At 51.5% G+C, this 14,498-nt stretch overlaps 2 protein-coding genes across 2 annotated transcripts; both read right to left on the reverse strand.

The window, feature by feature from the left end:
• Positions 1-685: 685 nt before the first annotated feature.
• On the reverse strand, positions 686-1,758 carry LOC138084042 (interferon-induced transmembrane protein 3-like). Its single transcript, XM_068978114.1, has 2 exons — positions 1,409-1,758; positions 686-962 (listed from the first exon to the last, which is right to left on the reverse strand). Exons 1-2 carry the CDS (start codon positions 1,655-1,657, stop codon positions 771-773), a joined length of 441 nt encoding a protein of 146 aa, XP_068834215.1. The 5' UTR covers positions 1,658-1,758; the 3' UTR covers positions 686-770.
• An 8,681-nt stretch (positions 1,759-10,439) lies between these two features.
• LOC138083005 (interferon-induced transmembrane protein 3-like) lies at positions 10,440-11,726 on the reverse strand. Its single transcript, XM_068976554.1, has 2 exons — positions 11,365-11,726; positions 10,440-10,918 (listed from the first exon to the last, which is right to left on the reverse strand). The coding sequence occupies exons 1-2, from the start codon at positions 11,611-11,613 to the stop codon at positions 10,775-10,777; spliced, it is 393 nt and encodes a 130-aa protein (XP_068832655.1). The 5' UTR covers positions 11,614-11,726; the 3' UTR covers positions 10,440-10,774.
• Positions 11,727-14,498: the final 2,772 nt, after the last annotated feature.

Here is a 14,498-nt window from a genome sequence, read left to right on the forward strand (position 1 = left end):
CAGCACGGGGCTCTCTCTGCAGCGGTGGACGCGGTGCTCCTGTGGCCTTCCCGGCAGAGGGGGCCTGCGGGGCCGTGCGAAGGACAGTGACGAGAGGGACGTGCCGCAGGGTGTGAGAGGGAGCTGGGCGCCAGGAGAGCCGGAACTGACCAGCGTCCTGGCCGGGCCGCCCTCGGACCCCCGGAACTCCTGCTCTTCGCTCCCTGGAAAGCTCTGTTAGCCACCAGTCAGCTGCCGGCCGTGACCCTGGCCTGCTGGCGCCGCCCCCTTTCTGGAACCTCCGTGCTCTGGACCGTCCTCGCTGTGTTGTGACCCCCGCCCTCTGGACTTGCCTGGAGCACAGTTGACTTGCCACCCGAATCTGCATTTCTCCAACTGCAAATCCTAAGGCGCCAAACTATCTTCTTATTTGCAGGCTTCTGAGCGGTTTCTTCTGTTTTGTCAACAGAGCCGAGGGTGTTCTGCGCCCAGCCCTTGAGGAACCCACACCCCAACCCCCTGACCAGTAACTGCAGCCCCAGCCCAAGGCCCCAGGCACGCCGGGCCAGAGGACTGGCCGGGCCCCGCCTAGAGCCTCAGAGCATGTGGGACAGTGCGGGGTGGGAGGAGGTGGGCTCGGGCTCACGGCCAGGCTGGGACTCTCAAGGGACCCCTCCCCAGGTCAAAACACAGCGCCCTCACACACAAATGCCTCCTTTTATTTCTTGGTGGACACACGCCTGTATAGGCTGTAGGAAAAAGGGGTGACTGCCTCGGGCTGTGGGCAGGGACTAGTGGCCTCCGTAGTTCTGTATGAGCTCCGAGATTGCTTGAACGATCATCAGGGAGCCGGTGGACACAAGGATGATGAGGACGACAGTCAGAAGGAGGCCCAGGACCAGGGCGCAGATGTTCAGGCACTTGGCGGTGGAGGCGTAGCTCTGGGCCCCGGTGATGTCGCCGACCATCTTCCGGTCCCTAGACTGGGGGAGGAGAGGTGGTGAGGGGCCTGTGCCTCAGGCCCCCCGGCTGGCCCCCCACTGCCCGTTCCTCCCAGCGAGGACCCACGCCCGCCCGTCCCCTGGAGTTGAGCACGACTGTGGCCGGTGAGCGCTCCTCCCCTCCCGGGGTCTCCATGACCTTTCCCACAGACAGTCAGCCTCTCCAGGAGGCCCAGGGCTCTCCCACCCTTCCTCTCAGCCCCCTCACTGGCCACTCACCCACCAGGAGACAGAAGGCTGACCCTGGTCATCCCCACACCCCCCTGCAGCCTCATCATGACCTGCATGTACACACACACACACACACACACACACGCACAACATGCACACACAACAACACACGGGGGCTCCCCAACCCCACGTGTCATCCGGGCTGGGCCTCTCCAGGCTCCCAGCACTTTCTGGAGACGCCCCAGGTGCGCACCCACCTTCACAGAGTAGGCGAATGCCACGAAGCCCAGGCAGCACCAGTTCATGAAGACGGTGTTGAACAGGGACCACACGATGTGGTCGGGCACGGCGGTGTCGCTGCGGATGTTGATCACCGTGGTCGTCATGGGCGCCGGGCTCTGGGGCGCCCCCAGCACGGCCACCTCGTGCTCCTCCTTGAGCACCTCATAGGCTGGGGGCACCGCACCGTGGGCCCCAGTGAATAAGAGCTGGGATGTGCGGTTCATGCTGGGGACGGAGTATCTGTGGTCCAAATACCAGCACACACTCGGGGGACCCTCCTTTACCCAGGAGTTTCGATTTCTCCTAAGTTCCCTTTTCCTGGGCCGTTCCGTTTCCTAAGTGGAAATGGGCTGGTCTTAGGAGGAGGGATGAACCGCTGAGTGTCAGGTTACACCGGGGTCAGTGGGAGGGAGGCTCCTTTCCTTCCACCCTCCCAGGTTCTCAGCTGGGACTCCCCTCTGTCATAATAAAAAGACAGTTTAACAGGAGAAAAATAACAGTTTACCAACCCGTATACCTCTTTTCTGTGGGAGGGACCCAGAAAAGCTGAGCAACCTCCCCACATGCTGAATGCCGTTTGAGCACCCAAATGCCATCTGAGCTCAAGATGAGTGGCTGTGGTGGGCAGGAGAGGCCTCCCTGGGGAGGTTACCCCGAAAAGCACAGAAATAAGGGTGGCTTCCTGCAGAGGTCAGTCCTTGCCGCCTCCATCCATGAAAGTTTCCAGGAAATGCGGTCGGCCCCTGGTCCTGGTACAATAGTGTTAGTCGCTCAGTCGTGCCCGACTCCGCCACCCCATGGACTGCAGCCCACCAGGCTCCTCTGCCCATGAGATTTTCCAGGCAGAGATACTGGAGTGGGTTGCCATTTCCTTCTCCAGGGGATCTTCCCAACCCAGGGATCGAACCCGAGTCCCCTGCACCGCAGGCAGATTCTCTACCGACTGAGCTACACGGGAAGCCCCCTGGTGCAATAGGGGCACCCTCACAGGGAGGCTTGCCTGGTTCATTAAATGTCTCTCATAGGCTGACTTCTACTCAGCCTCAGAATTGAAAATAACCCGTTAAAATAATCAGTGTACAAAGAGGCTTATTTGGGGTTATAAATTCTACTTCCCTTAACACCCAAGTCAGGCCCTGTGTTAGCCACGCCCCCTTGCCTATTTAGGGATGTGGTCTGGGGACCCTTCCCCAGCCTGGGGGTCTCAGGCCCAAGCCTGCTGCAGCGCCCACTGTCCCCATTCGGGGCCCCTGCCAGGCCCCACTCAGCCTCAGCCCCGGGCCCAGAGGAGCCCCGCCCCCACCGCCAGCCCCCCAGCTGCACAGGCCTCCCCTCTGAGGGGCACTGGCCCCCCAGTCCTGAGTCCCCGCTCCGGGCGGGGTTTGGGTCCTTCCCGGGCAGGTCAGCACCCAGCAGCCCGTGTGGCCTGCCCCGAGGAGCCTCCCGCGTTCCCCCCTCATTTCTCATGGGACCTGGGGTGGCTCCAGAGGGAGCGGGCGTGCTGGCATGACAGTTCCTGGGCTTGGGGCTGTGCCCCCTCCTTAGGGACAGGGTGGGTTGGCTCTGTGGCCAGGCCTCCACTTTCTCCAGACTTCTTGAAAAGAGCCATTTTACTGTTATGCCCAAGTCTCGAAATCTCCCAATGACCACCAGGGAGCCGATATCCGATGCAAAAGCAGGAGAGTTTTTATTACCAAGCTCGAGCTGGGGCTCCCACCGACACCGACACAGCGGCTATCGGGAGGAGCCCCGAGTTTTGGGTTACATTGCTTACCTAGGGAGTATTCAGGTAAGGGGGATGTTCAGGTGAAGGACATCTGATTGGTCACCTTCTTCTGTAAAGGACATCTGATTGGTCGCCTTGTTCTATGGGGAGTATTCAGGTAAAGGGGGTGTTCAGGCTGGAGGACATCTGATTGGTCACCTTCTTCTATAAAGGACATCTGATTGGTCGCCTTCTTCTATGGGGAGTATTCAGGTAAAGGGGGTGTTCAGGCTGGAGGACATCTGATTGGCCGCCTTCTTCTATGGGGAGTATTCAGGTAAAGGGGATATTCAGGCTGGAGGACATCTGATTGGTTGCCCTCTTTATAGGGTTGTGTGTTGATTCCTGATTGGTTTTTACTTTCAAGGTAAATCACACGTTCCTGAACGTAAAGTCAGGAGGTTTAACCTGAGGCCCGATTGGTTCGTGGGCAGTGGGGCAAGGTTGGATAATATCCAAAGTCTAAGTCTTTTTGCCCGGAACTTTACAAAATGGAGCTCTTTTACAAGATGGAGTAGCTTAGGCTTCCATTGCCCCTTCTCAAGGGCCCTAAGACAGACCCAGTTGTGGTCTGTGGTTAGCTTTATACCGTCTTTGGCCAGGGGTGGGTTTGATAGGGCTGCATATTGGGACGTCAGCACCATAAGCTGCACCATGCTGATGCGGCCTTTGATAAAGTTTATCAACTTGCTTAGTAGACGCGGTCCGAATGTGAGCAGCAAGAGTAAAGTGGTCAGGGGCCCGGCCAGAGAAGATCTGAGGGTCGTGAGCCGGGGAGACGAACTGAACCAGGATTCAAACCGACTCTGAGACTTTTATCTTTCTCTATTGCTCTGACTCAGTCCCTCTCTTATTTGGCCAGGGACTCCCTGACTACCCCTGCGTGATTCACATGAAAACAACGTTCTTCCCCTAACGAAGCACATAGGCCCCCTGAGAGACTTCATACTCAAGATACTTCTTGGGAATCGGGCGGAGGTCTCTTTCTTCTGTAACTTCTTCCTGCTGTGCACGGGCATAGGCCTGCCTCGCAGAGCAGAAGTCTCTCTCTCTACCTGATCTAAGTTGGGGTTTTCCACATCTGAAACCAGCTTCTGCCCTTGTAGTAACAACAATTTAGTTGGCCCCTCTCAGAGATGAAATAGACAAGGGCCAAACAAGAGACCTAACAGGATGGTCATCTCTGGTCTCCGGAAACAGAAGGCAACATTTGGGGTGAGGGTTGCAGGGTTTGTGACCCCTTTTGATTGGTTGGTGGTGAGGCAACAGGGCTGTGCTCCAGGAATCTTGTGTTCAGTCTGAAGTTACCATCTTCCACCTGGGGTGGGGGGTGGCTCAAAGACATTGTTATGCGTGTTTCTTTGAGTGGGAACCAGGACTCTGTCTGGAGGCTGTACCAACCTTTGATTGTTTCTGTTTTTGTATCCCCTCCCTTCCCTGGTTAGCAATTGTTTGAATCCAGGATTTGGAATTCAGGGAATGTCAAGGAGGCTGAACAAAGTCTATATCCTACAGATAAGAAATGGAGAACACAGAACAGATCTGTATCCAGAGCCCCACAGAGTCCCGCTCAGGTTTAATTTTAGGGAACTAGGCAACAATGGGCTTCCCTGGTGGCTCAGAGGTTAAAGCATCTAACCGCAATGTGGGAGACCCGGGTTCGATCCCTGGGTGGGGAAGATCCCCTGGAGAAGGAAATGGCAACCCACTCCAGTACTTTTGCCTGGAGAATCCCATGGATAGAGGAGCTTGGTGGGCTACAGTACACGGGGTCGAAAAAACTTGGACAGGACTGAGTGACTTCACCTCAGGCAACTATGACTGTGATAACTTCCTGTCAAAATGGGGCATAGGACTGCCCCAACTTGGAGTACAGACACTGAATTGGAAGTATTTCTGAGTTCCAAGTTCTAGATCTGAGTCTCATATGATTAAAATCCTGATCCCTTGGTCTGCCATTTTGGTGTAACAGACCCAGTTAGAAGTAGTTGGAGGAGTGATAACTGGAGTTTAGTAGACAACATAAATCTCATTTCTTTTTAGAATAGGCCTGAAACCCAGTCTGGACCTGGCACTTCAGGGAGACTTGTAGCCATGTAGCCAGTGGCCTAGTTTTATAAAAAGTAAGGTTACTAGCTTCCAGCAGACATTGTTTTGAAAATGGTGGCATCCAAGCCTGACACGACCCAGAAAACTCAAGTGTTTAGTGATACAAGGTCTAACCTGAAAGTACACCCATAGCATCACCTAGTTATTTCCCAGGATATCCGAACCATAGCTACTCTATTTTGAGTTTTAATTGTAAACTTTTCCTTAATAGCCAAAGCAGATTTCACTGTTAATGACGTCAGTGTTTCTCTAGGTACGAGAAGATGGAAGAACTGGGACTCATAAAATCTTCTCCTGAAAAGATCTAACTATCTGAAGGCCCGTTCTGCCCGTTTTTCCCAGAGCACAGAGTGCCTCATCCTGATTTTCACCCTGAACTCCTTTCAGGGGCGTTGAGAGTCGGCAGTTGCAGCAGCCGTGATTTAATCTTTGCAGATGCAGATGGCAAGTGTCAGTCTTCGGTTGGCAGAGCCCCTTTTTGCTCATAAACTTGACCATGATTTTGAGGGGGGGGCACTTCATGACCGTTTTATCCCATGGAGCTGAGAATGTCCAATCTCAGGTTTGGCAAAGATTCTGTTGACAGCCCACTCAACGTGCTGTTACTGGACTAGGCCATAAAACAGTATCCAAAATTCTCTGGACCACCTGTCTTACTAGCTTCTTGGTCCAGGAAAATATTCCCTCTTGTTGCTTCTTTCCATATCTAGAGTTACACTGTCACCATCATCGATCTCATATGGGACTATATATTATTCTATTAACAGCCCCATACACACATTTGACAGTGTAAGAAACAGCAATTCTTTAAAACAGGTGAAATACAAATAACATAGCCAGAAGTATCAGTAAAGTCACAAGTAAGACTTATGTTAAGAACTTCCATTAGATGTAGCCTAGTATATCTTCAGGTCATCTGACTTAGTCTGCCCTGTAGAATCTTTATCTTCCATGGAAATTATATATTGGCACAATCTATAAGGCACATAGCCCAGTTTTCTAGTGTTACTAGACTGTTTATCTTTAGTATGATTTAATTTTTTTTTCCCCAACACAGAGAAGACTTTAAACCTAAATTACTGTAGCCTGGTGTTATCTATATAAATCCATCCCATAATTGTGGGAGATTTTCCTCTCCTTTGTGGAAACTTTTCTTGTTCTGATTGAGCTTGGGTAATAGAAAAAAGCTCAACTTTATAGCCAGAGTCAGAGCAGGCATTATTAATTGGCCCGGTGAGGGGATCTTATCTAGTAATATCACAGTGACCTGAATATGACTATAATTTTTTTAAGTAAATTTTCTCAGGGCCAACCAGTTAGAGTCTGGTAGTAGAGAAATTTACCAAGGTAACTCAGAACTAGACACAGATAACTGGCCACAAACCCAACAATTGGATTGATTTTTAAAACTAGCATAGGATCAGGCCTATGATAGAAAAGCATTTGACTTATGTGCAAAGGTCTAAGAAGCCAAGAAAATATAAATGATCATACGAATCAGGTCCCGCATCTCGGGGAAGCTGTCTCCCTCTGATGTCGTCGTCTTCTCATCCTGGCGTAGTGTAGTTTCTCCTGATAAAAAAAGTCCTTCCATCCAGGTTGGAGACAGTCCCTTAAATTATGTCTTTTTCCAGTCCTGGTTGCAGGTCATGAGGCATCTGATCTTCATCCAAAGATAGCTTACTGAGATAAGCTTCAGAAACAAACTTAGGGCGTTCTTCAAGAATTCAATTAAATTTTACCTTAACATCTCATAACAGCAAAGAACTGTCTAAGAGATGAGTCTTACTAGATGCAGGCCTCCATTAACAAACTGGGATTTAACATTTTGAAATATTTTTTCTCCTTAAAGTTACCCTTATTTTTATTAAATATAACCAAATTAAGGCTAGTTTGTTTGCAAAATAGGTCTGTTCTCACTAATTTTGGTCTGATGATTTTTATAACCATAATTGATTATAGGCTTTTTATTTTGCTGAAACATTTATAGAGTCTCAGACTGAACTTTTGAAATAAAACAGGGCTGGGAAACTCACACCAAAGGCTTACCACAGATTTTGCCTAACAAATCTAGGTGAATTCTTCCCTTTTTAAGGTCTCAAAAATTTCTTGAGATTTTTGTACCCATGAGATAACCTTCCTAACTCATTTGATAAACTTACTGGAAACCTAAGAACTTCCAATTTTTGGAGGAGTCAGATAGAAAATATAATTGTTTTGTTTATAACGTTTAATTTTACCAAAGTATTGTCATAATTAGTTTGAAAGGAAGATTTTCCCTACTCCCTGAAAACATATGATTTAAACCCATAATTTTTCAGATAGAAACCATAAAAGTTATAAGCATGTTCGCTGGTTCATTCAGTCCTTTTGTTAACTTTTGTGAAGTCATCAGGTTTTCCATTAAAATACCAGGACATATCAGAATGTTAAAAACTCCATATAATTTCTAGGATATCTGTATTAGTAATTTTACCATACATTAAAACATGAGCAGATTTATTACTCATTGGATAATCTTTTCCATGTAATTTAACCAAATAAACACAGTTTAATATCTCTCTTTGGGATGTTCCAGGGGCCCTCTGAAGCACCCCAAAATTAGCTAAAGATCAAAAGAACTTCAAAACAGTTCTATTTAGGAAGTTTTATCAAAAAGATCAGTTAAAAGGGTTTAGAACATTTGGTCAGATTTAGTCAATGCTGACGGGTGTATCACTCAGCTTGTTGATATGTCCTACTTAATGTTAATTACTCTAAGACATGTCTGTATTAGATAGACCAATGAACAAACATTAATATCAGGTATTTAACACTGAATATTTCCCAGTTCACATGAAGCTGGAATTTATTGTTTGATTTAGAATTACTTTACTTGTAAGCGCTTACCTTTTTTTAAGCCAAATAAACAGAGCTCATATACAAATTAACCTCAAAAATATTACCCAGAGACAGAGACACACCAAGACATATTTAGACAGACACAGTGCAAGATGTAGCTTCAAGTCTTTTTTCCCCTTTTCCTCAGTGTCAGGAGTTAGAGATGGTCTAGATAAGTGTTCCTGAGAGCCCTGGTCTCAAGGCACAGGGAAAGAAAATCAAGTTCTAACAAAATGGCAGCAGGTCTAAACCACATGGTGGCCAGACAAAGCAAAATTTCCTTTTCCAGGGGATCTTCTCAACCCAGGGATCGAACCCAGGTCTCCCATATTGCAGGCAGACGCTTTAACCTCGGCTCCACCAGGGAAGCCCTTAAATACAAAAATACAGTCTCTCAGAAAACCTCCTATAGAGACACGGAACTTCAGATCCAAGTACTAACATCAAAGATTTCAAGGGAGGAAAGGAAGCCAGGTTGATAAAGAAGGGGGAGGAGGCGGGAGAGGGGGCGAAATGGGTGGCCTTACAGACGTCTCCTGCCACCTACAGACACCCAGGCCTTACGGGACTTTTCCCTGGGCCTCTGGAGAAGGGAGGACTGGAACTCGGCCCTACCAGAAATCAGAGCCAGAGTTCGAGTTTTCTGCCAAGAGGAGGTGATCAGTCTCCGATCCTCAGCTCAGGCTGAGGGCCCTTCGACCAGATTCCTGTGTCCAGGACCGGGGGACTAGAAAAACAGGGAAGGATAGGAAGGGTTAAGGAGAGGAGACAGAGAGGGGAGGGGAGAGAGGTCAGTAAAGTCTCTTGTTCCTTACCGGTCAGGGCACTCTGGCCAGTTGTCCACGTCAGGAGGAGACCAGGGACAAAAGGGTCCCAGTTGCGGCCGCTGGGTCTGGTCCATTGGCAGGCAAGCTGGCCCCTGAGTGCCCCGAGTGGTCAGGACGTCAGTCTCGGCGAAGAGTCCCACCAGAGTCACCATTTGTTGCAGGAAGAGGGACCCCTTCCAGGGCCCGAAACTGGGCTCTTGTCTAACACTCAGAAATGAATTGTCCGAGGAGACACATGTGCTGACAAAGCAAGAGACTTTATTGGGAAAGGGCACCCGGATGGAGAGCAGCAGGGTAAGGAAACCCAGGAGAGCTGCTCTGCCGCGTGGCCCACAATGTTGGGTTTTATGGTGGTTCTGGGAAGTGGACGGACACGCGGTGTCTCCTTTGGACCTTTCCCAAACTCTTCGGGTTGGTGGAGGCTTATTAGTTCCGTATTCCTTATCAGGATCTCCTGTCATAAAACAACTCATGCAAAGGGTTACTATGGGGCCTGGCCAGGGTCGGCGGTTTCAATCAGTGTGCTTCCCCTAACAACTTCCCCCTGCAAGATGGGGCATAGCGGCGCCATTGGTTCAGGCTCCTTGGGATTCTTCGGGTTCTTTCCTACACGTGCCGCCAACACCTGAGCGGTAGAAAATCCCTGTTGAGGCAAAAAAGGTTTTACCCAAGGAGGAGGGAGGCGCAATATGATATTTTCCCATACTATGATATAGGAAACTTGGTCAGGGTGTCCGATCCGCGGTCGGAAGATGATATCTCAGACTCGGTGTACAGTTTCCAAGTCAAAGGTGCCTTCTGAGGGCCAGCCTACATGGAAGGTCTGCCATTCTGTGCTGCAAAAAGTGATTAATTTATTCCTTTTAATTTCTACACTGAGGTCATGAGCGCGCATCTTGACCTCCTTAAAATTATCAGTAACCAGGGATAGAGGTGTGGGGCTAGAATGGCATTGCCCCATTATCCCGGGATCAGTCAGATGTTGGTAAATTAACACAGACAATACAAACAGCCACACAGACAGACAGAGAGACAGGAGAAAGACACCTCTGGGAGTCCAGAGGCAAAACTGAAAGACGGCCTCCGGCCATTCAGCGGGAGCGACCCGCTATCATCTACAGAGAACAGGGGCTCTCTGTCCCCTCCGAGAGGGTTGGGGACGTCTCCCAACGACCCCCACCGGTGACCCGTTGGCCCGTCCGCCTGAGTCATATACCGGTCTCAGAAAATAGGCCCTGTCAGAAATGAAAAAAAATGACGGAAAAAAGCCTACCAGCTGCAGACGACTCTCGGGATCGGTCTTCCCGTGGAGCCGGTGGGAGACCCGGACGAGCCCCAAATGTTATGCCCAAGTCGCGAAATCTCCCAATGACCACCAGGGAGCCGATATCCGATGCAAAAGCAAGAGAGATTTTATTACCAAGCTCGACCTGGGGCTCCCACCGATACCGACGCAGTAGCTATAGGGAGGAGCCCCGAGCTCTGGGTTTCATTGCTTATATAAGGAGTATACATGGAAAAAAGGATTTTTAGGTAGGGGGACGTCTGATTGGTCACTTTCTTTCGAAGGGTTGTGTGTTGGTTCTTGACTGGTCCCTATTGTCAAGGTAGACCACAAGTTCCTGAGAGTTAAGTCAGGAGATTTTGATCTGGGGTCCAACTGGCTCGTGGGCAGTGGGGTAAGGTCAGGGGATTTCTTTTTTCCCGGAACCTTACAAAATGGAGTTTTCCTTTTAACAAAATGGAGTAGCTGAGGTTCTTCACAGGGAGATGGTGGACACAACAATGATGAGGACGACAGTCAGAAGGAGGCCCAGGACCAGGGCGCAGATGTTCAGGCACTTGGCGGTGGAGGCGTAGCTCTGGGCCCCGGTGATGTCGCCGACCATCTTCCGGTCCCTAGACTGGGGGAGGAGAGGTGGTGAGGGGCCTGTGCCTCAGGCCCCCCGGCTGGCCCCCCACTGCCCGTTCCTCCCAGCGAGGACCCACGCCCGCCCGTCCCCTGGAGTTGAGCACGACTGTGGCCGGTGAGCGCTCCTCCCCTCCCGGGGTCTCCATGACCTTTCCCACAGACAGTCAGCCTCTCCAGGAGGCCCAGGGCTCTCCCACCCTTCCTCTCAGCCCCCTCACTGGCCACTCACCCACCAGGAGACAGAAGGCTGACCCTGGTCATCCCCACACCCCCCTGCAGCCTCATCATGACCTGCATGTACACACACACACACACACACACACACGCACAACATGCACACACAACAACACACGGGGGCTCCCCAACCCCACGTGTCATCCGGGCTGGGCCTCTCCAGGCTCCCAGCACTTTCTGGAGACGCCCCAGGTGCGCACCCACCTTCACAGAGTAGGCGAATGCCACGAAGCCCAGGCAGCACCAGTTCATGAAGACGGTGTTGAACAGGGACCACACGATGTGGTCGGGCACGGCGGTGTCGCTGCGGATGTTGATCACCGTGGTCGTCATGGGCGCCGGGCTCTGGGGCGCCCCCAGCACGGCCACCTCGTGCTCCTCCTTGAGCAACTCATAGGCTGGGGGCACCGCACCGTGGGCCCCAGTGAATAAGAGCTGGGACGTGCGGTTCATGCTGGGGACGGAGTATCTGTGGTCCAAATACCAGCACACACTCGGGGGACCCTCCTTTACCCAGGAGTTTCGATTTGTCCTAAGTTCCCTTTTCCTGGGCCGTTCCGTTTCCTAAGTGGAAATGGGCTGGTCTTAGGAAGAGGGATGAACCGCTGAGTGTCAGGTTACACCGGGGTCAGTGGGAGGGAGGCTCCTTTCCCAGAGGCTGGAAGGGGCTGGAGGTTTCCTTCCACCCTCCCAGGTTCTCGGCTGGGACTCCCCTCTGTCATAATAAAAAGACAATTTAACAGGAGAAAAATAACAGTTTACCAACCCGTATACCTCTTTTCTGTGGGAGGGACCCAGAAAAGCTGAGCAACCTCCCCACATGCTGAATGCCATTTGAGCACCCAAATGCCATCTGAGCTCAAGATGAGAGGCTGTGGTGGGCAGGAGAGGCCTCCCTGGGGAGGTTACCCCGAAAAGCACAGAAATAAGGGTGGCTTCCTGCAGAGGTCAGTCCTTGCCGCCTCCATCCATGAAAGTTTCCAGGAAATGCGGTCGGCCCCTGGTCCTGGTACAATAGTGTTAGTCGCTCAGTCGTGCCCGACTCTGCCACCCCATGGACTGCAGCCCACCAGGCTCCTCTGCCCATGAGATTTTCCAGGCAGAGATACTGGAGTGGGTTGCCATTTCCTTCTCCAGGGGATCTTCCCAACCCAGGGATCGAACCCGAGTCCCCTGCACCGCAGGCAGATTCTCTACCGACTGAGCTACACGGGAAGCCCCCTGGTGCAATAGGGGCACCCTCACAGGGAGGCTTGCCTAGTTCATTAAATGTCTCTCATAGGCTGACTTCTACTCAGCCTCAGAATTGAAAATAACCCGTTAAAATAATCAGTGTACAAAGAGGCTTATTTGGGGTTATAAATTCTACTTCCCTTAACACCCAAGTCAGGCCCTGTGTTAGCCACGCCCCCTTGCCTATTTAGGGATGTGGTCTGGGGACCCTTCCCCAGCCTGGGGGTCTCAGGCCCAAGCCTGCTGCAGCGCCCACTGTCCCCATTCGGGGCCCCTGCCAGGCCCCACTCAGCCTCAGCCCCGGGCCCAGAGGAGCCCCGCCCCCACCGCCAGCCCCCCAGCTGCACAGGCCTCCCCTCTGAGGGGCACTGGCCCCCCAGTCCTGAGTCCCCACTCCGGGCGGGGTTTGGGTCCTTCCCGGGCAGGTCAGCACCCAGCAGCCCGTGTGGCCTGCCCCGAGGAGCCTCCCGCGTTCCCCCCTCATTTCTCATGGGACCTGGGGTGGCTCCAGAGGGAGCGGGCGTGCTGGCATGACAGTTCCTGGGCTTGGGGCTGTGCCCCCTCCTTAGGGACAGGGTGGGTTGGCTTTGTGGCCAGGCCTCCACTTTCTCCAGACTTCTTGAAAAGAGCCAGTCATTTTACCAGCAAATAGATTTACACACAGGAATAACAGATAACGGCAATTTGGGACAAGAAAGTCATAGCAAAAACTGTGACCACATTTGGGAAACAAAGGGGAAGGTGCTACTCTCTGTAGAGAAAAAGGAGGCAGTTGAGGGGCGGCTATGAGCAAAGTCCATCAGAGAAGCGCGGCGAGCAGGGTGGTGGCGGTTTCTGCGGCCGAGCTGCAAGGACTCTCGTCAGCTGGAGTTGCTGCTGGCGTGCAGAAGCGCCCCCTTCTCCTCTAGGTTCTCTTGGCTGGTCTAGGAATTAAGTCGTCATAGACAATTAGGACAAAACCAAGCAAAAGTTTAGCAACATGTACACATGGGAGAGACCCAGGGGAACGGGAGCACCATCGAAACGGCCAAGACCCTCAGCTCAAATACCATCTTCAGCTAACGACAAGGAGGGTGCTGGGGCCAGGGTTTCGTGACTTGAAGGGGTAGCTGAACTGGAAATAGAAAGCAAATGTTTGGGAAACAAATGTTTGCTTGGCCAGGCAGGGACACGGGGACACAGACTGGACTCTGGTCTCCAAAAAACCCTTTTTCCAAATTATTTTAGGCTGTTATGGGGAGGCAACAATAAAAGCTTCCCAAATCCTCTGTTTCGTTTTCCTTTTTAAAAATAAATAATCAGCCTAAATTAATCCTTATGCCAAATAGAAACGTTTTGGGACAGTAAAGTTTGCTCCTCTCCAGTGGGTACGATCGTTATGGAACGTTACAAGAAAACCAGAACCGACCTTTCGGCCAACCCAGTATGTCCTTGTGAAAGCCCCAGCTCTCCTCGGGTTGTGCACAGGCTTCTCATCATGTTTTCATTGAGCCTGGGGACAAGCTCTCCAGGCAAACCTGGAGCCATGTGTGCCTCCTGGAAGTTTCTGGTTAAGGTGTTATGGAGGCTCGATGACCAGCAAGAGGCCTCTGATCCCCCATGAAGAGAAAACAGAATGTAAATACAGAGATGGCACACTGCCCTTTACCCTCCAGCTGCCAGCGATGACTTGCCCAAGCACAGACACCGCTGCCAATCATCCCCTTGTGAGGGGCACTGAGGGGCACTCATGAGCTGTAGCTTCTGCAGACCCTCGGGTCAGAGCAGAGGTGTCAGCATCAATCAACCAAGGCTCAAATTATGGGTGTCCCAAAGCTGACAAATAGCCCGATTTACATGGATGGGCTTTCAGTTATCTAACAGATCCTGTTTTTCCATCCAGGGTTGGATTGCTTTGAAGCAAGGAATGGGGCATGGAATTAATTAAGGAATCTGAGCCCACGGTGGAGTTGGGACAGGCCTGCAGGCTAAGCTCTCTTGCCCTCAGTGCGTCAGGGGTCACCCCAAACAGGAAGACATGTCCCTCTACACCTCCAACAGGAAGGCCTCGGCCCTTCCCACACAGCAGGAGGAAGCAGGTTTCTCTCTGCTGCCCCAACCCCGGC

This window comes from Capricornis sumatraensis, chromosome 8 (assembly GCF_032405125.1).
Source record: "Capricornis sumatraensis isolate serow.1 chromosome 8, serow.2, whole genome shotgun sequence".
NCBI lineage: Eukaryota > Metazoa > Chordata > Mammalia > Artiodactyla > Bovidae > Capricornis > Capricornis sumatraensis.